The 26,520-nt window shown below is 32.1% G+C and overlaps 1 protein-coding gene across 1 annotated transcript; it reads left to right on the top strand.

The window, feature by feature from the left end:
• The first annotated feature begins 215 nt into the window (after positions 1–215).
• LOC100260667 (BAG family molecular chaperone regulator 1) lies at positions 216–2,510 on the top strand. The gene is made up of 4 exons (XM_002279791.5): positions 216–1,101; positions 1,326–1,582; positions 1,681–1,827; positions 1,907–2,510. The coding sequence occupies exons 1-4, from the start codon at positions 870–872 to the stop codon at positions 2,300–2,302; spliced, it is 1,032 nt and encodes a 343-aa protein (XP_002279827.1). The 5' UTR covers positions 216–869; the 3' UTR covers positions 2,303–2,510.
• Positions 2,511–26,520: the final 24,010 nt, after the last annotated feature.

Below are 26,520 nucleotides of genomic sequence, written 5' to 3'. Positions count from 1 at the left end.
AAAGCGAAACACGTAACTTTTTTACTTACGTCAAAGAATACTAGAACAGTGCTCAAGTTTGGTTCAAGCCCAAAGTTTCCTCTTCCGTTTCTTTTATCTTTAAACAGAAGCTTTGGCGGCTTTCGTAGTTTCCAATTATTTTCCACAAATTAAAAAAAACAGAAATAAGACAGTATTTTATTTAATATATATGTATGTATATATATAAATAAGAGGCTGCTCAGGTCACAACATAGTTAGCTGGCCATTCGTTTTGATTTCAATTTTTTATTTTCTCTCGTTTTCTCACCTTCTTCGAGTTTTCCAGAAGACCGAGAAGGAGAGAGGGAAAAAAAAAACAGGAGGAAAAGAAAAAGAAATGGAGCATTGAGTTTTGAAATTCCGTTCCTCGTTTATGCGTCTCTCGCATTGATTTTTCCGTGGGTTTCTCGGGAAAATCTAGGGGAAAGAGTTGTTGGATTAGATTTTCTTTTCCCTTTTCCGGGAGGTGGGAGTTTTGTTGGTGTGAAGTCCGCGTGCATTTTGGTTGGATAGATCTGAAGATTTTCCGGCTGCTGGAGGTGCGGCCCGGCGATCTCTTTGCGGTTCTGGTGGGAAGATTGATGAGTTCGATTTCGTGGAAAGTAAAGAAGAGCGTAGAGATTTTTTTTTGACACGGTTGACACGGTTTCTTTCTGTCAACGCGTGGCCGATGGAATTGGGCTCGTGTAATGCAAAGGAGAAAGGCTTCTCCAATCGGGTTTGAGTGTCTTCGTTTGAAACAGTATCGCAAGGGCATCACTGTTGTCAGAGATCTGAAGTCAATTTTTGATTCAACATTCCCGTACATTTTTGCAGCAGCAGAAGGAGAATAGAGTAAGAAAGTGAAGATGATGCGGGTGAAGAATAAACCGGCAGGGCTGTCATCGATCAATGGTGGCTCAGCCGGCGATGGCGGCGAGTCAGGCCCAGTGGAATGGGAGCTGAGACCAGGAGGAATGCTGGTACAGAGACGAGACCCGGATTCTGATCGGAGCTCCGTTCCCGCTCCCACCATTAGAGTTAGGGTTAAATTCGGCTCCATCTATCACGAAATCTATATCAGTTCTCAAGCCACCTTCGGTAATTCTTTGGGATTTTTATTTTTAATTTCATTAGTTGTTCGGGAATGGTTGGATTAGAATTGGTAAAGAAATTTTCTTTTCTTTTCTTGTCTTTTCTTTTCTCTTTTAACGAATTTTCAAAAGTCTTCTCCTGTAGTTTGTGTTTGTTATGAGAATGATCTTATATGGAAGTGGTGGAAAAATAGAATAAATGATGGAGAATTGATGGTGGTTGAATTGCAGGGGAGTTGAAGAAGATGTTGTCAGGGCCAACAGGGCTTCACCACCAAGACCAGAAGCTGTTGTTCAAGGACAAGGAGAGGGACTCCAATGCCTACCTTGACATGGCCGGTGTCAAGGACAGATCGAAAATTCTGTTGGTTGAGGACCCTATTAGCCAGGAGAAGCGATATCTCGAGATGCGAAGAAATGCTAAGATGGAAAAGGCCTCAAAGTCGATCTCCGAAATCAGTTTGGAGGTAGACAGGCTCGCTGGCCAGGTACTAGTTCAGAAATTTGGTGTTTTTTTGGATGATGATGGAATTTCCTTTTTTGTATGGTATTGACTTGATCCTTAATTGGAACTGGAATTTGATAGGTATCAGCTCTTGAATCGGTTATTTCCAAAGGTGGTAAAGTTGCAGAAAAAGTGATGTTGAATCTCACCGAGTTGTTGATGAATCAGTTGATTAATTTGGACAGTATAATCGCGGATGGAGACGTTAAATTGCAGAGGAAAATGCAGGTAAATTTAATCTAAATGGAAGAGAAATTCAGCGGTCTAATTTTAGATTTCTTGATGATCAAAACTTGTCTTGTTGAAGGTGAGAAGAGTGCAGAAGTATGTCGAAACTCTAGATATGTTGAAGATAAAGAACTCGACCCCTGACAGCGATGGAGATCAAATGCCAATGCAGCATCAGCAGAAGCGACAGTCTAATGGGCAAAGACCACCACCAGCAGCGCCACCACTAGTTCAACAGCTGCAGCAACCAAGGCATTCAGTAGCCCACCTGCCAATACAAATGCATCAGCAGCAGCAGCAGCCGCCACAGCCATCAAGGCATTCAACATCAGGGCCTGTTGTTGTGACCACAAAATGGGAGACTTTCGATTCTGCCTCAGCCCCACCACTAGTGTCGGCGCCCCCCACATCCGTGACCACTGCAGCCAACATCAATCCAGTTCATCCTAAACTCAATTGGGAATTCTTCGATTGAATGAGGGTATAAAAACTAGTTTTTATCTGTCTTTGTGTTGTGTGGATGTGTGGTTTTGGGTTTTGGGTTTGCCTGTAGTTGGTTTGGTGTCTACTCTCCATTCTCCATTCTCCATTCTCCATTCTTTTCTGTACTTAGATTTTGTTAGCACCCACCTTGAATTTGTCCATTCAGTTGATCAGAAATAAATGGGGTTACATCTTACATCCTACAATTTGTTAGTCATATAAATATCCATTACATGAGCATTAGGGTTTAAGACTTTAGCAATCCCCATTAAGAAGGATGGTGTTGTTTTTCTTTATAGGCTTCTAGGTCAATCCCACTTTTGGGCGGTTCCGTGTTTATATCAAAGCAGTAGTGGTTGATGAAAAAATAATTGACCTTTATACCTTGCTTCCTGTAAGGGCTACAAAGTGACAAAAAGAGGAATAATGAAGAGGGAATTTTTGGTAATCAAATAACTAAACCCACCCAAATGATGAGAAAGACAATTCTGATGGCTGATCAGGGGGTGGAGTGGAGGAAATGATGTCGGTGGATTAGTTTGAGTAATTTTAAAAAGGAAGTGTGTTTTGAGTACAACCACTTTTACCTATTTAGAAACCCAGCTCCTTTCCGCCTTCCTACTCGGGTTGGACCATTTATGGTTAGCTATAAATAGGAATCAGGCAGGGCCACCATTGAGGAGATGGAGTAAACTGGAGGTTATTCAGTTTGCCATGTTACCTTCAGGTGCCTTTGCCATTTCAGAAGGGCCGATGATTATGATGATGATAATGATTTGGTGCTCCGGGAAGTGAGCATATCAATCTGAGCCCTGCCTCAGTTCCATTATTGGTTAGCCCCGGCATGCCCTGCTGCTTTCTACCTAACCCATCACGAGCTGTTTTCTGTGACAAAATATAGGAAATGTTTTAAAAAAAACAGTTTTTATAATGATTTTGTATACATTTCAACATATTTCTTGTGTTTTCAAATACTTTTCAAAAAACATGTTTTCAAAAACAAAAAACCGAACAAGTTTGAACATAGCTATATTGTCTTCAAAATGCACCAAACAGTCGCTCAAATTAGTGGTTTCTTCAATCCAATCACTTCATAAGCGTATTCATTTACGGGACGATTAATAACCAAACATGTTTTCATATTCTTTTTGTTTTCAAAAATCAAAAAACTGTTTCTGAATGCCCAAGATTACCTGCAAACTGAGATGAGGATTTGAATCATAGAAGGACTGTGGCTTGAACACTGTCGGCAATCAAAAGAGTATCATAATATGGAAACCATCTCGCCCTTTATTGCCAACACCCAAACAACAAAAAGAAGGTCATAGACGTCAATAATCTGATGGAAATGATGACAGAAAGTTCTCAAAAAGAATCAGCGATCACAATCAGGACAAACAATTCAGGGAAAAAGACCAATAATTGAGCATACCATTTATCATAACAACCGGATCAAAACCATCCTAAAACACAATCCAAGGGATAATTGTCCCAACTTTTTAATCAGAAGATGCTGAAATGCCCACATTTGATTCATATTTGTTATGATTTTGCCTTGATATGATGTGGCAATAGGAACCCTAATCTCACTTTATATCAGGATTTCTAAAGAGGAAGAACCAAGCCAATTAATCATAGAAGAATCATTAGTTGAGGAGGATGAAGCATTCCAGGAAAGTCCAAAGAAAACAGACATGAAAGAAAAAAGGGTGTGCACTTGGAAATCAATTTCAAAAGGAAGCTTTTTAACTATACATCAGGTTATTAATTTTAATCAAGCTTTTTTGTAAACTTTAAGCTCTTATTATAGTGGTAACTTGAAGGTGCACCATAGAAATGGGAGTTTAATGGACAGACATTTGGGACAAGTGAAAAGCAGGTGTCAAATCCTCTTTAAAACAATCCCACTATCAAAAGTGGGGAAAAATAATTCAAGTAACCTTACTTTTGGCTTCGTTTCTATTGAGGGGGATGTGATCCTGAGCCATTATGATTATTATTTTTTATTAAATATTTGGATGTTTTTTTAGGGCAGGGAATCGCGTGTTTGTTTTATGTGGGGTTTTGGCTATAGGTATGTGCGGAATGAGTACGATGAGTCATGGCTTGTTGCGCACTTTGGGAGGATTCGTCATCTTCCGGACATGGCTTTAAATCTTGTGGGCATGACTGGCCAAAGCCATGTGCCCGCGGCGGACAAATGCAGTAGAGTTGGTGCCGCATTGCCCAATTTGGCAAAGACTGTGCCTTTGGACTGGTTTTGTGTCATAAACCTAAAATTTACCCTAAAATTTTTTGTATTGTGTGGCACGTAGAAGCTTTCTGAATCGGGTTTTTTCAACCCCCATGAGATGCATAATGTAAAAGCATATGAAATATACAATTTATGGGCAAAAACCCTAAATTGTATTGGCTCACGACAAAAGCCTTCAGTAAACAAGACTCATAATCAAGGGCATTACCTACATTTTATAAATGGGCTCATTAGCCCATTGACCCAGACATTAATGTAATGGTTCATCTCCTAGCTTCAACCATTGCCTTTTTTCTTGCTTCTACTTATATCATATTCAACAACACGCTCTTTTGCTTCTACTTATATGCCATCCAAAATTTTTTGTAGAGATTTGCTTGGCTCATACCATGTGTTAAGTAAATAACCTAACCTAACATGTATCCCATGTTAGATGCTTTGTAACATCCTATGCCAAGAATCATATCTTTGATGCGTTCACAATCCCTTAATTAAGCTTTTTCCAATGTTAAGATGCCTCATCCTTTTAAGTCTCCGAGTGTCATCCTTAATTAAGCTTTCTCCAATGCCAAGTGTTGCAACATGTTGAGCTTATATGTGCCACTCAACCATTGATGTAGGTATAAGTGACTCCATGTGAGTGTTATGCCCGTTGGTTCACATACTAAGCTCTATTTTTAACCTATATACATTTGTTTTCTTGTTCCCTCATACATGCCAACTTTGTTGATTCCTTCCTTCCATAGTTTGCAACTTAAGGTGCAAGCTTTAGTAAAATGAGATATATCCTAATTTACATATATAATTTTATATAATATAGTTAAACTTAGTATCAAATTATTTGCCATAAGCACATATATCATCAAATATTATCTAAAACTTCAATCCAATCAATGAAAAACATGAAAAAAAAAAAACAAAAACAAAAAGTACTAAGCATATAAACTAAACATTATGATTGTTGATCCATACCTAAACCCTAAGTTTCCAAATAAAACATGAAATTGTCAACATGAAAATATATATCCATAGTCCAAAATTCAAGAATAGCATTAAAAAACATTTGATTAACAAATTTGTCCATAATAACCAATCATCACTCATACTCAAAATCCACAAAATCATCATCTCATTTCCTTCATCATATTTGTAGTCTTCCCTATTTTCTTCCTTTATTGAGTCAACTACTTCTTCATTTTCATTTATTAATAAAAGAGTAGGCATAGTCTTAGAGATTGAAGCCATTCTCCTCAACATTGGTATAATGCTTGAGTTTGTTCTAGCTTTAGTATCAAACTTACCTTCCTCACCTCTTGTAGCTCTAACAACTCAACCCATGTTAAATCATCATCATCAAATATAAAATCATCTTGTACATCTTCATAAGGATCTTCATCTCCCTTTCTTCTAATCAACCATTTATTGTTATCATCTATATCTTTACAAGAGATCGCGTCAATTGCGTCATGTTGATTGTATCTTGTCTTCAAGGTTCGGTTATACTTAATGTACGAAAAATCATTCAAGCATTGGTGAGTTAACCTATTGTTCCTGTTACTATGAATTTGAAAAAATTTATAAGCACATAAATATATTTGAAGGTTCTAAATAATGTTCAAGGCTACATTACTTATAATTATTTTAGTCGCTTATGTAGGGACCCCTCCCACTGATAACACGTGGCACACACCTCCTGGTGACGAGTGACACACATTCTCATCCGGATTTTCCCCAAGAGTACACGTGGCGCGTCTCTCCTATCCGGACCCCCTCAAGGAGAGGCACACGACACTCACAAACATAACATCCGGACGACTGCCACAACACATCCGAACGACCGATATACACTATCCGGATATGTTTGTCTGGATCATTGACTGAAGTAAGCAAGTCTTACACATTATCACAACAGCCTGCCATGACCCACGTTCCGCCACTTGCAGGGTGAAAGGACAAGAATGAAGTGACAGCAAGTCACTTCCTATGATCACTTCCCACGATTTCTGACAATCGCAGCAACTACCATGATCTCTGTCAGTCGCCCGTAGGGTGATGATGACCCTATCACCACCTAGTGTCATCATGACAACACAAAATATCTCCCTGCCATTAAAGAGAGAAACAAAGCCTATGATACTATATATATGAACCTTCACACAAAGAAGAAGGTAAGCTTGCTATACCTGGTAAAAGACCAACTGATTTATCTCTATCTCTCTAACCATGGATGACAAAACCATCGGAGGGTGCATCCGGACACCCTGTTCGGATGCCTTTTGCAGGTATTACAATTGAATCAAGAATCTGTATTGGTTGAGTTCGTGCGTCCATCCATTTGGTAACTACGTGGATTATCAGGGACGCGAGGCCTCAACAACTTACATTTTCAAAGATACTCCAATTTCTTTCGTAACCTAATGCACTTCATGTTAGGTTAAGGACTTTCTTCACAAACCTTTGCAAATTTGAAGTTGAAGCTCCATATGTAGCCCACCATTCAACTAAAGTATAAATATTAATAATTTAGTGAAACAATTCATCTATTTTAGCAAAAATACAATATAATCATTTAAATAGAAAAAAAAAAAAAAACTAAGTAACTAACCTAGTAGTTTAGTCTTCTACTAAAGTCTTTAGTGGTTTTGATCTACAGATGAAATCCTAAGGTGACCATATATTTCTTATAAATTGAGTCACTATTGATGAAGACCAGTAGTAGTAAGTATTCTCAATAGAGGCACAATGATATCTTATGGGATTGAGACATTATGTTATGTTAGAATTTGACATATGCTCTTTATGAGCTAAAGTGTATTAGTTGATAAAATAATAAGAGAATTTTTAACTCAATGATTAAGGAGATAATCTTGAGAGGTTGACAACACATACCTTGTTAGATTATGAACATTAACTAATTCATGAGAAGTTTGCATACAGTGGAACCCAAGTACTTATATCCTATTGTGATATACATAGAATACTGAAGTATAATTAACTCTCTATGGTGGGATGTTGAGTTTACTTTTATAATTAGATTTTGAGGGAGTTGGTATTTTTCTATGGGTCTTAATGGTTCTCGTTCGAAATTATATTCCTTGATAGCATGGTTTATGAGAGTTCATTGAGTTCTTAGTTCACTTGGGTCCATAAGGATGTTTTAGTAAATACACAAAATTACATGGAAGGATGTTAACGGTCTCTCAAGACTGGGCTATTTGATTGATTAAAGGCAATTGGGTCAATCAATCAATTAGGAAACATGTGGGTTAGTTTAACTGACCCAAGCCTAGGGTAAGCTTAAGTCACTTAAGCCCACAAAAAGCCTATGAATACCCATATTTAAGCTTAGAGCTTTAGTCTTTTAACAATCTTCTTATTCACTTAGAGAGAAAGAGAGAGAACTCTAGCCATCAACCTTGTAGAGGATTTGATTAGAACCACAAATTGTGCTCTAATGGCATAATTAGAGAGCAAATTATGTGATAACAATGTTTAACTCAAAATTGTCGTTAAAACCATAGCCATGAGTCTAACATACATCTTAAGCTAAATTTCCAAGTTTAAGAAATGAAATGGATGCAAGTGATAAGAACCTTTTTCATCCATGATGATGAAGGAACTTAATGTGCATACAAGGAGCTCCAAGGGTTCTCAAGCATGATCAAAGGTGCAACAAATGCAAATGGAGCAATGCAGAGCATGAGAGGTGAGAAGTACATATTATAAAGAGATATGGAGAGAAAACAAACACAAGAAAAAAGATTGGAGGTCATAACTCAATGTTTAATATGAGAATTGAAATTCAAACCTAGTAACAACACATATCTTGACTTTGACATAATTTTTGAATGGATTTCTTGAGGTTGATTTTAAGAAAATTATATATCATTTCGAAGTTCGGAAAGTAAGAAGTCCAAGACTTCAAACAATATGCAAATTGGAGCTGAAACGAAAAAGTTGTGATCATTTGAAGATAACTGGATAGAATTGAAGAGTCATTTAAAAAATTTAACTTATGATTTTGAAGTCACACACTGTCACTTTGGAATTTTGCCTTTTCCACCTCATAAATTATGTTTTAGGCACTCCATCTACCATTGGTGGGCCCCATATGATGGGAAATCAAGATTTTATATTTTTTTAGTCATTTTTAGATAATTATTTAGGAAATAAATGATGAATAAAAACATATCATGTGTAGGTTTATTGCTAAAACGAGAAAAAAAACTCAATTTTTAGGTTTTTAAGGGGTTCTAGATTTTTTGTTTAGAAGGAAGAAGATGGAGTCTAGATCTTGGTTTGTTTTTTTTCTCCATTATTATTAATTAATATATTGTTTTTTATTTCTTTATCATTCAAGAATGGTTCTTTATCTTTCTTTAATGGATTGTGCATGTGACAACACATCCATAAGAGGCTAAAGATCTTTGTTGAGGTAAAAGCATGAGAATCTAGGGTTAAGGCTTGTAGGAAAAGAATGAGAAATTGAACTCAAAAATGGAATGAGTGATTGATCAAAGACATAATTCATGAGAATAGAGATACCTTCCAATATTAGGTTGAATTAAGAAATGATATAATTGTCAATTTCTTGATTGTAAAGATTCTTGGTAATTCTTGATCTCTAGTTATCAGAGGTTTAGGTATTGTTATCTTCCATAAGACAAATCCATATAGAGTGATGAAGGCATACAAATCCTAGTCCCAAAATGAGATTTCAACCCCATTCATCTAATAGATAATTTAAAATTAAATAAAATGTTACACACAAGGAGATGGATGCAACTCTAAGTTATTTAGGTTGATCTCGTTTAGCCCACTTTTTGAATATCACCAAATTTATACAAATAATTACCCTTGTTCTCCTAAAGCCCTAAGCCCAAAGTTGGATTGTGGAAACCTCATTCTTGAACATTTGAATAAAAAATCAATAGAATCTTGCATTTTTAATTTAGATCTATTTAGCAAACTCAATTTTATTCAAATGGATTTTTCAACATTTTCAATTTAAAGAATTTGATTAAAGTAATACTTTAGATCTAGTTTGAAAAATTCCATAGGCCAATCTTTGAGAACGATATCCAAAGTACTATAAAAACCATAGTGACTATTTATCTAGTTTTTCGTGACCAGAGTCATTACATACAAGGCTTAACATTTTGGACAACAGAGAATAGCGGTCAAAATTCCATTCCCCTAGTGCTAAGATTCAAGGCGAGAGTCATTACAATGGAAAATGAATGGGTTCACGAGATCTACAATGACTATCACGGTTTTGATCATTTGCTTCAATGACTAGATATGATGTAGGAACAATCATATCTTAGATTTGACACTAATATCTAAATTCCAGATTTTTTTTTATGTTTATTGCTTTTGTTGCTAGGATCTAGAGCCTTAAGAAGTTATGTATGCACCCTAACTAGTCCTGGAGAGGGAATAGAATGTAGTTGACTTTCTATGGTTGAATGTTTAGTCAATTTCAAAATTAGATTTTAAGCGAGCTAGTGGTTCCCATTTAAGCTCATATTCCTAAGTAATACATTACTTGAAGGGATAGTTAGGTTTTTTATTCACATATATGCATAGGGTGTTTTGGTAAATATGCAAAATTGCACAAAAAGTTATATGTTTTTTTTTTTTTTCTAAATTGTGTTAATTAATTAATTGAAACTCAATAGGTTTAATTAAATAATCAGGACCCAAGTGGATTGAAGTAAATGACCTAAGCATAAGATGACTTAAGGTAACATATAAGCCTATATAAATTCTTTATGGGTTTAGGGGTTTGCGGTCTTGCCATTCACTTTTTTATATTGAAGAGTCATAGCCACCAATTCTTTGAGAGGATTCCACCATCCTAAGTGCCTAAATCTAGAAAAGAGAGCTATCGAGCGAAAGAGTTGCTATTCTACGAGATCCACATTGATTGGATTTGATTTAGGAGCATCTAGGTCATAGGCAAAACACCATTTCTTTAAACCTAAGCTTTTAATATCCATCATGCTTTTCTTGTTAGATTTAGAGAACTCCTATGATAGTTTTTGTATGTAACTTAACCTAGGAATTAAGATATCTAGGTTTTCCCAACAATTGGTATCAAAGCCCTAAGTTAAGAAAAAAAACATGTTAGAACCTTTTTAGGGTGTGCTCACTTGTTTTTGCAAGGTTTCTTTTCTTCTTATGCCCCAAGGGATGTTTGTATGAATGTTCAATATGATGAATGTGGTTGTGAATGTTTGGCTTTCAATTCTCTAGATTAGATCGTACACTCCACAAGGAGTATAAGATTTTAATTGTAGTTTTAAAAATCCAATTTTTAATTCTTACGGGTTGTAAGCATAGGATTTTACTTCGTTGTAAAAATCATATTTTTAATCCATCTTTGTAACCTAAGAGAAGCAAAATTGCAAAGGTGAGTTTTTCAGTGAAAAAAATGGTCGAAAAAGGAGAAAACAACTCATCGAATGTGACATCATTTTCTAAGGGAACTAAAAATTTCTCTCACCATTTAAAAAAAAAAAAAAATTCCATTCATGAATTCTCTTCATTTAGAGGATCTTAAATCCCTTCACTCCAAAGAGGGTGTTGTCTAATGCATGAAAAGCATGTGATGATGTTGGATTAGGTTTCCTCATTTTTCTCACTTGGAAATTTATGACTTCATTTTTTAGTTCTTCATCATCAATTCATAAATTAGTAATTATAAATTACTAATTAGTAATTATATTTTATATTTGCGTTGTGTGAAATTTTAGCTCTTCTTTTATTGCAAAATTTTCTAATCCGCAAAATCTCAGAAGAAGGACACTTCTTTTATTCGCCTCCACTACTTTCATGCAAACCAAACACTGATACAACGGGCCCAAGCAAAAATCAGTTGGTGGCCCAATTGGGGGTCCAGCAAAGAGATCCTCCTCATTATTGGGCCCCTCACTCCTAGTCTGCCTTGTTCATTCTTGGCATGGTGCCCCGTTCCCCCCACAAAAACTCTTTTTTGGTCCAATGGGACCAAACTTTTTTCCAAATTTAAGTTAATTACCAATCGATAAAAGAATATTTTTAATTAATTTAAATTATGATAAATCTTCTACAAACGGCACAAATTCTCTTCCATTCAAATAAAGAAATTTTATTTTGATAATTAAAATATAATTTTAAAATAAATAAATAATGAATTTCTTAAATAAATAAATAATTTTAAGTTCTAGAATATGGTCTTCTAAATTTCTTTAAATGTTCAATTCAATAAATGAATAATATTTTAAGAGGCCCAAGAACCATCCAAATACGATGTTATCAATCCATATGACCGAGGGAGACCCAAGCTCGAGACCATTCAAGAATGCAGGGATTTGGGCCAGTAATGGACTCTAACTTGGGCTTAGGGCTAGTATGGCCCACAATAGTGTCTTTACAATTTTTATAGGAAATTAATAATGGCCCTCGTAACGAAAACTACCCAGTGTGGACTGATGATGGGCCAGCCCAAAAGGTGTTAATGGGCTTAGGGGTGGCATGGGAGACTTTTGATTGTGCCTGTTTCTTCAATGAAACCCCAGATGGGCCTAAAAGAAAAGGTGAATGTGGGCATTGATGAAACCAGCAAGTCCATGAAACTCAAGGAATCCATAAGGGTCCCTACAATTTCAAAAGGGTACTTACCAAAAAATATGACTAACCCGGTCACATCACGTGTGGATTTTTGCTTTATACCTATATTCCATTCATCTGCAACTCAATATATTCTTTATATGTAGCTTCATTCATTGTACCTTAATCTCATTATTTATATTTTTATTTAATAATTTAATTTTTTTTGTATATACTTTCCACAATAAAAATTGAGAGTTCGATGAATACCTCTTTCGTGGTTTAGTTTTTCCTAATTCATAGACATACTTCTTAGTTGAAAAAAAGAAGAAGAAAAAAGTGGAATATGAAGCGTTTTTAATATAAAAAGTGTTTTTGAAAAGTCTGTTTTAAATGTTTCTAATATTTTTAATACTTAAAATTTTTTATCATTCAAGTGTTAAAAATAGTAGAAATGTTATCTAAAATTATTGTCAAATACGCTTTTAGTAAAATTTTAAAAATACTTTTAAAAATTTTAAAAATCACTTGTAATTAATGTTTTATAAAAAAACACTTGATAGGTGATTGATTATCTTAAAATACTTCAATTAAAAACACTTTTAGTTAGTGATTTTAGATCTTATTACTTATTAGCACCTAGGTGTTTTTAGTTTTTCTAGTACTTGAAAGATAAATTTTTAAAATGTTAGAAATGGTAAAAACACTTCTTAGAATTACTATTTAATGCACTTTATAGTTTGATAGTGATTTTAGAAAGCGTTTTTAATTTAAAATTTTTTTTTTAAAAAAAAATTAAAATCCGCTTGATAGTGATTCTAGAAAACACTTTTAATATTTTTAATACTTGAAGATTTTTATCATTCAAGTATTAGAAATACTAAAAATGTTTTTTAAAATCACTCCATAATGTATTCAAGTATTTGATAAATTTTAGAAAACACTTTTAAAAATCTAAAAAATCATTTATAATATTTTTTTCAAAAAAATTTAATAGATGATTCTTTTAGAAACGGTTTCGGAAATACTTGGATGAAAAGCAGTTTGAGTTGAAAGGGTGCCAAACACACTTATAGTTGCCTTTTCAGCAACTTTTTGTTTTTCATAACATGATAACATGCTCATCCATCAATCAGTTTCCTAAAACCCCAAGGGGAAGTTATCCACCGACCCTCTCAAATGTTCTTGACAGTGAATGGAGTCTTTTAGTGATGTCCAAGACTCCCAATTCCAATACCGCAAACAACCTTAACGAGCGAAAAGCATCATTCTGGTTTAGCCATATATATGATTCCACATGGGGTTCCTTTTAATTCTTTTCCCCACTTGATATTCTGGTGTTGAAGATCACCACATCCACCTCGTGAATGAAGAGCTTTTGTAGTTTACGATAAGATCATATCAAATCACATATCACTGCTTCTCGAGGCTCCGCGGATGGTGCCAACTCCTTTTCTGTGTTCCGGAAACTTTGATTCTTGGGCCTTCCCTCAATGTCTTGCCCCTCATTTTCCTTTTTCTTTATCGACTCACTATTTTCTGGTCTAAAGTCTGCTTGATGAATAAGAGATTTAGTCAAGGACCTGTCTCTCCATTTATTCCTTTTTTATCCTAAAACATCATGATGTGCTTCCATGTTGTGTGTCTATGCTATCTACTTCAACACTTGACACAATAATTTATCTCAAGGAAAATCTTTGATCAACTTTAGATTCATCAGAATATTCTCAAGGATTTTTTTTTTACAATTGTCAAAGCCTCATTTCATTTATCATCTAGCCGTTTATGCTTTTGATTTGATTGATATTTTGAAATAATTAAAATTGTTATATAATTTAAGTTATGTTTGATTAGTAAAATACACGATAATAAATAAAAAAAGTAAAAAAATAAATTTAAAATTAATAAATTATTTTTATATAATATTAATTATATTTAAATTTTTCACATCATTTCTATAATAAAACCAAATATGAATATGAGCAACTCAAATCACTTAATTATATAGTGTTTGTTTTTTTACTTAATTTTATAAAGAAACTTAATGCTTAACCGTGTTAAATATTAGGTTGTTTATTTTTATATTATTTTATTTTTATTAGGTATTAAAAAATAAAGAAAAACTAATTTTTTTTTTTTTTTTATGTAGAAAAAACTAGGTGGTGTTTGTTTTTTTTTACTTAATTCTAAATAGAACCTTAATGCTTAATAGTGTTAAATGTTAGGTTTGTTTGTTTTAATAGTATTTTATTTCTATTAAGAATTAAAAAGTATAGAAAAACCAATATATTATTTTTTCTATTTAGAAAAAGTTACATATTTTGACTTTTTCTATTTAATAAAAAATTTACAATATGTCATGAAAAAGTAAAAAAATAAACAACCTAAATTTTGAAAATAAATTGTTTTCAACAAAAAACCAAAAAAACAAACACCACATAAATTTTTTGGCTTTTTTTATTCAGTAAAAAGTTTATAATAAATTATGAAAAAGTAGAATAACAAATAATTTAAATTTTAAAAACAAATTACTTTCAATAAAAAACCAAAAAATCAAATACCCTCTTAGTTTCTACAAACAAGATCTACATAGATCAACATAATTTCATTTTGATTATTTAATTATTAAAACTAATAATAGACATTCTCGTATAAATTAAATTTCACTCTTATCAAGATTGGATTCCCGTCTTTTTATTCTTAGTTTTTATCTCAATTCCTATTCTCAGTTACAAGTTCACCCCCCGGAATTGCTTTAGTGAAAAGTAGACAAGGAATCATATGGGGCAAGCCGAAAAGATTGAAACAAGCCTGCCGACACCGCCGTCTGTCCGAGCCTGAGCTCCGGGGCGTGGTTCGGGGAGGCCGAGCCTGAGGGTTGATTACGTGAAGCAACTTGTCTCCTAGGGAGGGTGCCACCACCTCCATTGTTGCCATTATCCCCTCCTCACCCCCTTCATTATCCTTGGTTTTTTCTTTGCCAAAGTGGCCAACTTTATATGACCTCCACCATTCAATAATCAATGGTTATTGCTCCATTTAGAGCAACACGCCTAAAATGTTTGAAAAAAAGGATCCCAAACTTGGCCTACCTCGAGATATTATGGGCCCCATTTTTTAGGTGAAGTGATAAAACCATCCATTACGCCATTATATTATAGTATAATCCATGCCTTTTTTGTAATTTAAAATGGCCCTTTGAGTGTGTGATGTTAATGGGCTTTTCTTGGGCTTTTGGAGTTTCATCTTGTAAGCCCAAGTCCAAGGAGGAAATGGTCTCAACTTCAACCCTAAGCAAGAGGTTGCATGTTTGTGTTTGTTGTCATGCTTCTACTCCAAATATGTTATTGATTATTGGAGTTTGGTGTGTGTGTGTTACATATCCATGTGGGTTTGACCTAGAATCTAGGTATTAGAAAGAGATTGTTATAAAAAAATACAAAAATTAAAAGGACCACCTTTTGATGAGTTGGCTTCTAGATGGTCTAATGTAAAGATTTATTTCAAATAAAATATTAAAAGTAGATTTCCTACTTATGAATATGAATATGCAGGGTGAATTATAATACCATATAAAAAAAAGGAATCAAAATCTTAATAAACTCCTACAAATTAAGTCTTAATTCTCATTTATAATAAGTAATTCAATCACAGTAATAATTAGAAAATAGAATAAATCTAATATTATCAATTTATATATATTTTATCAATTGTATGAGATTTCATATGTTTTAATTTTGATTTAAATGGTTATTAAAAGGTTAGGAAAGAAAGTATATATTAAAATGTAGACTATTTTCCTCTCCTATCATCATATTTTGTCTTTTTTTTTTTGTCAAAAGTAGAAAATTCTTTCCATTTTTCTAACAAGGCTTTAAGAAAGCAATTCAAAAGGCACCATGTAAAGATGTAATTTAAATATTTTTGTACGTGCATGACCATCATATTGTTTCAAAAAGGGATTGCTATATCCATGCCTCAAAAGAAATCAATCCAAAATTTTCCCTTCCTCCAAACAACCCGTACTCGAGTTCAAAGGAGGACCCACATTTTGCAGCAAAATTCCAAAAAGCACAAAGAAAAAAACTCAAATTCCCACGTTCTATAAAGGCGTGTTTGGACTAATGAACCCCGGCAGATCCCCGTTTGCATGCATGAAACCCCTTTTTGAGTTTTTTTTTCCAAAACCATACTCCAAAGTCTCGGATGGAAAATATAGAGAGACCTATACATTACACTTTCGGCCATGCATGCATGCTACAACCCTACAAAGCCTACAAGAGTAACTATTAAGAAAGCAGGGTCCAAAAGCACAGCGGCGGCGCGTGGGAAGAAGGCAAGTGGGTGGGTGGATGGTGGGGTGGAGTGGAGTCTGAGGTGGAGGAGACTCCGAGAGTGATGCTGAGTGGAGAGCATAAACCATTATTGTTGACTGTACTTTCATTCTCGTATTTTCAACAGGTTTATTTGGACTCTTCCTCCTTTCATCCATTCTTCTCTCTTGACCTGGCATCTACATCATCTTTGTGGGTTTGGAAGCACTTGGATCATCTTTCCTTCAATTTCTGCGGATCATATTCTTTCTAGTCCCTTGTTTGGCAAGAGGCGTCCATGATTAAAATATTTCCGAATAAACAAATAACATTGTATTTGCAAAAGCCGCGATTCTTAATGCCATCCTACGTCACATCCATATCACCCAAACAGAACCCAAGGCTTCCTTATAGGAAGGTTGATAGAATTAATGCTACACTTAATAAAATATAATTATAAATGGAATGACTTAACAGCATTTGATTCCATCTTACGGTACCTTACCACTATTACTAAGCTGTCATTATTATTACTTTTTTTATATTCAACTTTCCATTAAAATATAATTCTATGAATAGGGACAATTTTTTTACCCCCTTGCTTTAAAATTGAGCAATGAACATACATACGTGACATTCCTTCTCCTAAGCAAGATTATTGCAAATATTTTAATTCAAAGATGATCACATTCTTCGCTTGCAAGATTCTAGATGATAATTATTAATTATTCCCACAAAAAAAGAAAAAAAAAGAAAAGGGATGACTCTTGCAAGGACAGATGAGGATTCAAAAAGAAGGCGCATGCCTTTTCATGGCACCAAGAGCCCCAAGTTGACACGTAAAATACGGCTGCTCATTCCACCAAAACGCACCGTTTTAATCCCACCCTATACTGTTCCTACGTCTCCTGTCTTGTCTCCTCATCAGGGTGCCACCCCCCCTCCTCTCTCTCTCTCCCCCTCTCTCCCTCTCTCCCTCTCCTTAAAGGAAAAAAATGTACATAGTAATAATAATAATAAAGTGAAGGTTTTGAAAGAGAAAAAATGGTTGTGTTAGAGGTAACATGTGGGTAATAGAGGTAACATGTGAGGATTGATGGTGACAAGCACTTGGAGAAGCCCGTGAGCGTTGAAGACTAGTTATATAATGTATGTACTAGGGAAAGTGAAATGTGATAAGCTTGGAAGCTGCATTATTATCCTCATATACTGTGAATGTGGGGTCTGACCAAAGTGTGTTCATCCTTTACATTACGTGTGTGTACCAAATAAACCAGCACAAGGATAGTGCAATTGTGGTTCCCATCCATATCTCATACCCAAAAAAGCTGATGTTTATTTATTCCCACTTTGAGGGTAAGGTCTCGTTTGGATTAGTTTCCTATATTTTTTTTTTTAACTTTAATTCAAAGTTAAAAGTTGAAACCCAACTTATAATTTTAATATTATAAAGTTTTTATTAAACATGGACTAAAATAGAATTTCTATAAGAAATAATATTTTTTTGATTTTTATATCAAGTTCTTTTTTAAGTTGTTAAGTTCTTTAAATAAAATTAATCAAAGTGATAAAACCTCTTATACTTTTTATAATTTAATGTTTTTTTAAGATATAATACTTTAAAAAATGTATATGTCAGGAAGCATGTTTTCTACATGTTTTCTATATTTCAATTAACATATCGAAATGATGAAAAAGATAATAAAACAAAACCCTTATAAAATAATACATTTGAAACCAAGAGAATTATTATTTTCTTGGGATGATTGATTTATCAATAAATAAATAATTTGTTAACTTATAAAGAACATTATGTTTTTATTGTATAATATTTGTACATGCATAGCTTATAATTTAAAAAAAGGGGTATGGTTTAGACCCTCGAGAATTTCAAAAAATATTATTATTCATATATTTAATGACATTATTAATTTAATATACTGGCACGAGATTCATTTGTAGCATTAGTTGACATTCACTTAATCACAATTATTAGATCCTAGTTGACATCAAATTCATTTATAAGGACCATACATCTAATTAATGAGACAGCCTTTTAGGCATTTTAAAGGACTAGCAGATTTCTATATGAAAGGGCTAATTATTTAACAATCACTCTACTAAACTAAATTATTAGCCTTAAAAAAAAATCTTAATTTAGTAATTAAAGTAATCAAATTAAAACATTGCATGTGGTTTGAAAGTGTAGCACTATATAAACTAATTGTGTCCTTTGGAAAGTGAGTTGAAGTTGTGGCTTTTCATTTTAACTACGAGGTCTTTCTTAGTTAGGGGCCTAGCTAATAGACTAATTAATTAACCTATATATCTATATATATATATATATATATTATTAATTAGAAACATAGCATGTGCATTGGAAGTGTAGTTTTATATAGTTGGTGGCCTTTGGAAAATAATTTGAACTTGTGTCTCTTCATTTTACCTACGAGGTTTCTCTTCATTCTAATTAATGTCCTTTTGCCTCTTTCTTGATTTGATTTTGTCGAGGTGGAATGGTTACATGAAATTTATATATATATATATGTAACTTGATAGAACCACGATCATTCTTAATCCAATATGACCCTCTCTTGCTTGTTTAGTTTGATTCATTTCAGGGATTTTTTTATTTTTTTTTATTTTTTTCAAATATTATTTTTAAAAACTTTATTAAATAATAAATATAATAATAAAATATTTTTATTTTTATTGTTAAAAGGTGTGTCAAATTCTTAACAAGTATAGATTCCTTTTATATAAAAAATATTATATATAATATTTTTTAAGATGATTTATTATTGTAATATTATATTTTTTTTATAAAATAAAAAAAGTTATTAAAAATATCTTTATAAATATTTTAGATTACAAAGGAAAAAGATTGAGGAAGAATGAGTGATACCCTAGTGAGTTGACTCATAATTTAAGGTGTGGATATAAAGAGTACTAGGAAAATATGAGATATTTGGGAAATTTAATAATTATATATGATTTTATTCTTTATAATATTTTTTATGATATAGTGGAAATATTTTTTTTATTTATTTATGGATGTAGATATGATTGATCGAACCATATCAAAATCTGTGTAGTATTGCATTGATTATTTTATTTTGGTATTTTTAATCTAACATTGTTTGTATTAAAGTTTTTAGGAACACAACATTTATGTTAAAAAATGAGTTTTTTTATTTGTTATTATTTAAGATATTTTCACATTGAACATTAGCTTTTACACCTCATCTCTTGGAAAAAATGAGTCAATGTTTTTGTAGAGAATTGATGAAGTACGTACATGACTTTGAGATACTTAAAATCATAATCGTATATAGGCCTTTGTTATTTCTTAATATTTTAAGCAAAAGTTGAAATTGAAAAGTCATACTTTTAAAAGAATAATTTTAATAGAACAACATTTTAGTCAAATATAATCTCTTTATTTAAGATTTAATATTGTCTTGAATTTTATATTAAATTTTGCTTTTTAAGTCCTAAATTTCTTTTATAAAAATTATTCAAAACATATTTACAAACTTTGAGGATGCATTTGGAAAGTTAAAATAAAATAATTAAATTTATTTCATTTTTAATTTATTATTGTATTTTAAAAATATAATTAAAAATAACACTAAAAAAAAAATCATTCTAGTCAAATTAAAATTCACTATCATACGAGTTTTCATTCATTTTTAAAAGTATGATAACTCGATTCATCTTTATTCTTATTCTTATTCTCTCGTACCATTATACACCCTTATAAATTAAGGTAAAAAATCAATCAAACTTGGCATCAAGCATTTTATTTTTATTTTTTGTAATAAATTATAGTGATCTAGTTGTTTACATAAGGTACATACAAGTATGAAAATTAATAAGATGAGATTGAGTTGGTACCTAGAATTTTAATGTTGAATCCTAGAATAAAAGGACCATGAGTATAAGCTTCTGACTTTTTGGAACTTGGCCTCTGTAGATGGCACATGCATGCTTTTGTGTTCTCATGCACATGCTTGTGCCACTAATCACAAAATTGAAAGCAGGAGAATCAAATCTTTATCAAATAATTCGTGTTCACAACCACAAATCTTGATTAAATAATTCGTGTTCACAACCATACACGTCAGATCGACCCTTACTTTAATCTCCAATATCGTATTATTGAATTTAAGGGTTGCAACTTGTACGGATTAAAAATATACCATCAACATACATAATCAACATAAAATTTAATTTAAGTTTGGATGGGAAATTCCCAAAATGTATCAAACCTATGGGCAACTCGGGTTTCCATGAATTACCACAAATTTCTACTAGTTATCAAAGAAAGTAATTATTTTAAAGTACATAAAATATGAGTTTTAGTCTAAAATAAGGGATTAAAAATCAACTACTTTTTTTATATAAGAAATGTTTTCTTCTTTCTTATCATTCAATAAAATATTATACAACATAATTAATGTAGATTCGGATTTTAACGGATCGTTCAGACCTTCAACCCACACTATCATTAATATTTATAGATTGATATTTAACTTAAACCCGAATCTAACCTATTCAAACATTGCACCATCAAATTTCAAGTTATTTATATACTTTCAAAATTAAAATTTAATCTAAACTTAAAAGAAACAATTGATTTCTCTCCTATATGATGAAAATTTTGTTAAGGAAAATGTATAAGAATTTTCCTTTTCCTCATTCATTTGATCTGCTCGTGAGTAGTCAAAGGCACAATAGTAAATTTCAAAAAATATTTCTGATTTAATATTTATTTTTAAATACTTAAGTAAGAGGCATAATTTAAAAATAATAAAAGTTTGTTATACCAATTCTCATAATTTTTTAAACTAATTTCAAAGGAAAGAGTTGAATAAAGCTACACTGTTTTTGAAAGTTATGATTCTTGACGTAATCACTTGAGTAAGCAGACTCATGATTTTCCTTTTTTCAGTTGAATGAAATTTTTTCATTTTCACATGAATAATATTTTGGCAACCGCCGCGTATTTAAATTAATTCTTTTATTTTTAGTTTATTTTTATTTTCTACGTAGACAACGTTATCTTTTATTTTATGTGTACACATGGTTGCCTTTTAAGACTTTTTTTTTTATTGCATGAAATGGTTTTATTATTGGAAATTAGTAAATATTTTAAGTGTATCATAATGCATGGATATTGTTTTGTTTGTTGAATACCAATTATTTATTTATTTATTTATTTTATTTATATTTTGTGTTGAGGCCTAACGTCCCTGGTGATCCACGTAGTTGCTGTTGAATGGATGGGCGCACGATCTCAACCAATATAGATTCCTGGTTCAGTCGTTCCTGCAAAAGGCGTCCTGACAGGGTGTCCGGACACACCCTCCGATGGTTTTGTTAGCCATGAAGAGAGATAAATCAGTTGACATTTTTCTAGGTATAGTAAAATTACTTTCCTCTTTGTGTGAATGTTTTTATATATAGTATCAGAAGCTTTGTTTCTCTCTTTAATGGTAGGGAGATATTTTGACTTGTCATGATGTCTCTAGGTGGTGGCAGGGCCATCATCACTCATAGGGCGGCTGCCAGAGATTGTGGGAGGCGCCGCAGCTGTCAGAGATCATGGGAAGTGACTTGTCGTCACTTCATTCCCGTCATCTCACTCTGCAAGTGGCGAAACGTGGGCCATGACAGGTTGTTGTGATGGCGTGCAAGACTTGCTTACTTCAGTCAATGATCCGGATGAACATATCCGGATAGTATATGTCGATCGTCCGGATGCGATATGTCGATCGTCCGGATGTTATGTTTGTGAGTGTTGTGCGCCTCTCCTTGAGGAAGTCCGGATAGGAGAAGCGCACCACGTGTATTCTTGGGGAAGTCCGGATGAGATTGATCCGGATGAGAATGTGTGCCACGTGTCATTAGGAGATGTGTGCCACGTGTGGGGAGGGGTCCCTACACTTTGAACTACCTTTTGGATTGATAACTAGTTAGGATTCATTAGCATTAGATTTTAAATAAATTTTCAATTATTATCAATATTAGATATATTTGATAATTCTTATTTTAGTTTTTAAAAATAAAAAATAAAGAAATATTTGAAAATTATAGAAGATAAAAATAAAAAAACATTTTTCATAGATTTTTAATAATTTTATGAATTTTAATGATTTTTTTAATAAGGAGTATGATAAAGATATTGAATTCAAATTATATAAGTTTAAACTTTTTAAAAATTGATTATTTAATATCATATAGAGTTTGATTTGATAAGAAATCTCTTTATAATTTACAATTTCCCTTACTATCTTTATTTGGTCTGATGTGTGGATTAATTTTAAATTTCAAAATTTGTACAAAATTTTTGCTTCTTTGTTATGAAATTTAAAATATATATATGTTATTGAATATAATTTCTAGCATTGTTTTCAAAATTTAAATGGTAAAAAAAAAAAAAAAAACAGCGCATATTTTAAAAATAAAAAAATAAAATTGCAGATGGCCCAATAATTAAATTTTAAATTAATATAATAATTCCAAATACTCCATTTCCCTAAATATTATAAATCTGTGAAGGTTGCAGGCTCTTTGGGAATATATACTCACATTGCTGGCTCCAATCATGCCATGTGACCATATATGTTTATTTTAGGTCCTCTAGGCCTCTAGCCTCTTGGGGATTTAATGAATTACATTAATGATTTATTTTTGTTCAAGTTATTTCTCAAAATTCTTAAACTATATTGAGAGTTTTTTTTTTTTTTTTTTGATAATTTTTAACTTTGGTCCTTAGCAATAAAAGAGGTTATAAAACAAAAATATTTTTAAATATTTTTAATTAAATAAATGTGTTTGAAAACATAAATTAAATTAAATAAATTAGAAAAATGTGGATAGTGTATCTACATCTTTATCAAATCAATCTTGTTCATCCTAATTCAACAAAACATTATTGAAATCAACTAATATGCCATGGTCCATATTGAAAAAAAAAAAAAAAAAAGATACATTATTGTTGCGTGACGAAACAAACATTAAATTAACCATTTTTTTAACACTTGAAATTAGATTTTGTAGGATTCTTGTCTGATGCGTATGGTAAGAGGGTGGCCTTTCATAATTGGTTTGAGTGAAGGGTTTGCATTAAATAAAGGATTTAAAGGCATTATTATTATAATAATAATTATAATTTATTTATTTATTTATTTAATTTTCTCATTTGGAATCCTTGTATGTGTAAATTTAATTATGCAGCATAAGAACAAGCCCTTTGTAGAATCTTCCATGATGACTTTTAATGAAAGAATTAATTAAGTAAAGAAGAAGGGTGGAGTGCGAGGGTTTCAAGTCAAAGCATGTTTGAGGATGTGTCAAAAAGGGATTCATCTTTGAATGACAAAGTCAAAGAGAGAGTTGAATTACTTTAATCATACCATTTTGAATCATCAAATTAGTGATGCCTACTTCTTTAGTTAATTTCATTTCATAAGGTTTACTTTTTATTTTATATGAATGTATAACAAGGAATTAATGCGCATGCGCATTTCTCCAATTCATTCCATCTAAGAAAAAAAACATAAAGGTTTTAGACTTTTAGTCTTCCTACCAAGAAAAGAGTGATTCATAAGATACCATACCACTCTTCATCAGTCAAATTTTATTTTTAATTGAATAGATGTTCGAATATATTTTTATTTGTTTATAAAAGATGGCTCTTGGGAAAGGCACAAGTCATTTGATAGAATTAAAGACTTTGTTTTAGAACTGTTTTTTAAAATAGTTTTCTATTTATTTTTTTAAAAAAGATAAATCCTTTTTTAGATTCGAAACATATTTCACGATTTTTTTGATATAAAAAGGTTTTTAGAATTTATTTTACAATAAAAAATAAGGTTTTCGAGTTACTTTCTGAAATACTCAAGAATCCCGATAGATTGTTTTATTGATAAACTTTTTCACCTTTTAAGTTATGAATAGAACTATGAATATGTGAATCATTGTTCTCACCTTTTAAGTCGTGAATAGAACTATAAATATGTGAATTATTCTTTTCTTTTTTCACGGAGAAAATTAGAAAAACTTCAAAACAAAAGGCTTTTATTTCTTTAGAAGAATTGTATTCTTTCTATTATTTTAAGAGAAAAAGAGTAGAAAATGCTTTCTTTCAAGGAGAGAGACAGTTCTCATAAGGAGAGAAAACAAACTTTTTATTTTTATTTTTTTTTTAACAATGACAATGTTTTGGTAGTTTAAAACTCCTAGAAATTACTCCCCTTATTTCTCTCATTTACTGAGTGGGTCGGATTAGCCATTTGGATACCTAAACCCAACTCCAACATTTTATAAACAAAATATTTTCTAAAAACATATTTTTAATTATTTTTATTTTTTATGAATATTATTTTAAAAATAATTGTACAGTATTGAGAATAATTAAAAATAAAATACTACAGTTAAAAAAATAATTGAAACCACTTTAAATAAGATTTTATTTTAAAAAATATTATAAAATAGTTTTCAAAAACCATTCTAAAAAAACAATATTTAATAACCATTTTAAAAAATAATCGAAAGTCATCTTTTCTCTCACCCTAGGGTTATTTACTTTCATTCCATGCATATCATAAATATTTATTCTCTTTATTTCCCATGCATGTTTTATAGTATATGTATTTTAAAATTTTTTATTTTCTTTTAATATCATAATGGTTGATATTCTTATGTTTCTAATCTCAGGCGGTTTAGTAATTTAATAAGAGTGGTGTATATTTTAATTTAATTTTTATTAATTAAAGATGGGTAACACAAATAATTTGATATTGTGAATCATTAAATGTAAGATATTATCTTATCTCATAATACAGTATGATACATAGAGCCAAAGGAAGCAAACTGAACTTATACGTCAAGCTTGATTTCATTTTCAAAGTGTGAAGCCTCTTTATCCATGCATTATTTTCTTCTACAATAATTCAAACTCCCAACGGTCAAACTGGCTCATTATTAATTATGAGGACATTTGACTAAACCAGATAGAATAATTCCTGAATTACAAGACGAATCTTCACAAATTTTAATCTCTAAAATTAATATTTTTGATGCAAAAATAGGAGGAATTTTGAACGGTTTGTAATGCTCACTAGTAAGACAAAGAAGGGGGAAAAAATCATGAGAAAGAGCCAACGTTGGAGTCAAAATACACAGGCCGCACACAATTTGACCTAGAACCCAGGCTCCGTCATGTCTCATCCACAGCTCCCACTCGCTTTGAAGTTTGTGGGTGGAGAGGGAGTGAAGGTCCAATGGAGTCCATGGAAATGTCGCGGTCTTAAAGCTCAAGGCCTTGGAGTCTTGTGGGCGAAAACCAAACCCAAAAGAGAGGCAATTTTGCTTATCAAATGGGGGGGCAAGGCACCATCCATCTTTCTTTGTATTGGGTTGACTCAGCTGCGGTCTTTGGCAACTTGGCATTTTGTAATGACTTGGATGCATCACCGTCTCCTTCCTCCATGTGTTGTGCCAGCCGAGCGGGCATTATAAACATCTGAGGAAAAATGTAGAAGAAAAGTAAACCACATGTAAAGCAATAAGAGGTTTTATAGCGTCCAATGAGACAACATTCCCTGATACGATAAAAAAAATAAAAATAAAAGATGAAAATAAATCTAAATTATTTTCATGTCTTTATTCATTATATATAATCGTCACAAATGTATCAATATTTTTACTAATTTTTCATATTTCATAAAAAATCTAATTACAGTCACATATTAATTTAGAAATATTTTATGTATAATACTTTTTTTTTAACGAGAATATATTTTAATTAGGAATTTGAGACACGTCGCATACATCGTGTTCCTTTGGTTATCATCGACACTAAGATTCCAATATCAGGTGTAAGCAGCTTTCGTTTTATTAAAGGAGTGGTGGATATTGTGGGAACACATGCTATATAAATACAATATTATCAAAGTTGTGAATGGAGAAGAGAGAGAGAGAGAGAGAGAGAGAGAGAGAGAGAGAGAGAGAGAGAGAGAGAGAGAGAGAGAGAGAGAGAGA

Source organism: Vitis vinifera, chromosome 16 (assembly GCF_030704535.1).
Source record: "Vitis vinifera cultivar Pinot Noir 40024 chromosome 16, ASM3070453v1".
Lineage (NCBI taxonomy): Eukaryota > Viridiplantae > Streptophyta > Magnoliopsida > Vitales > Vitaceae > Vitis > Vitis vinifera.
Note: the sequence above shows the minus strand (reverse complement) of the source record. Positions and strands in the feature narration are given on the sequence as shown.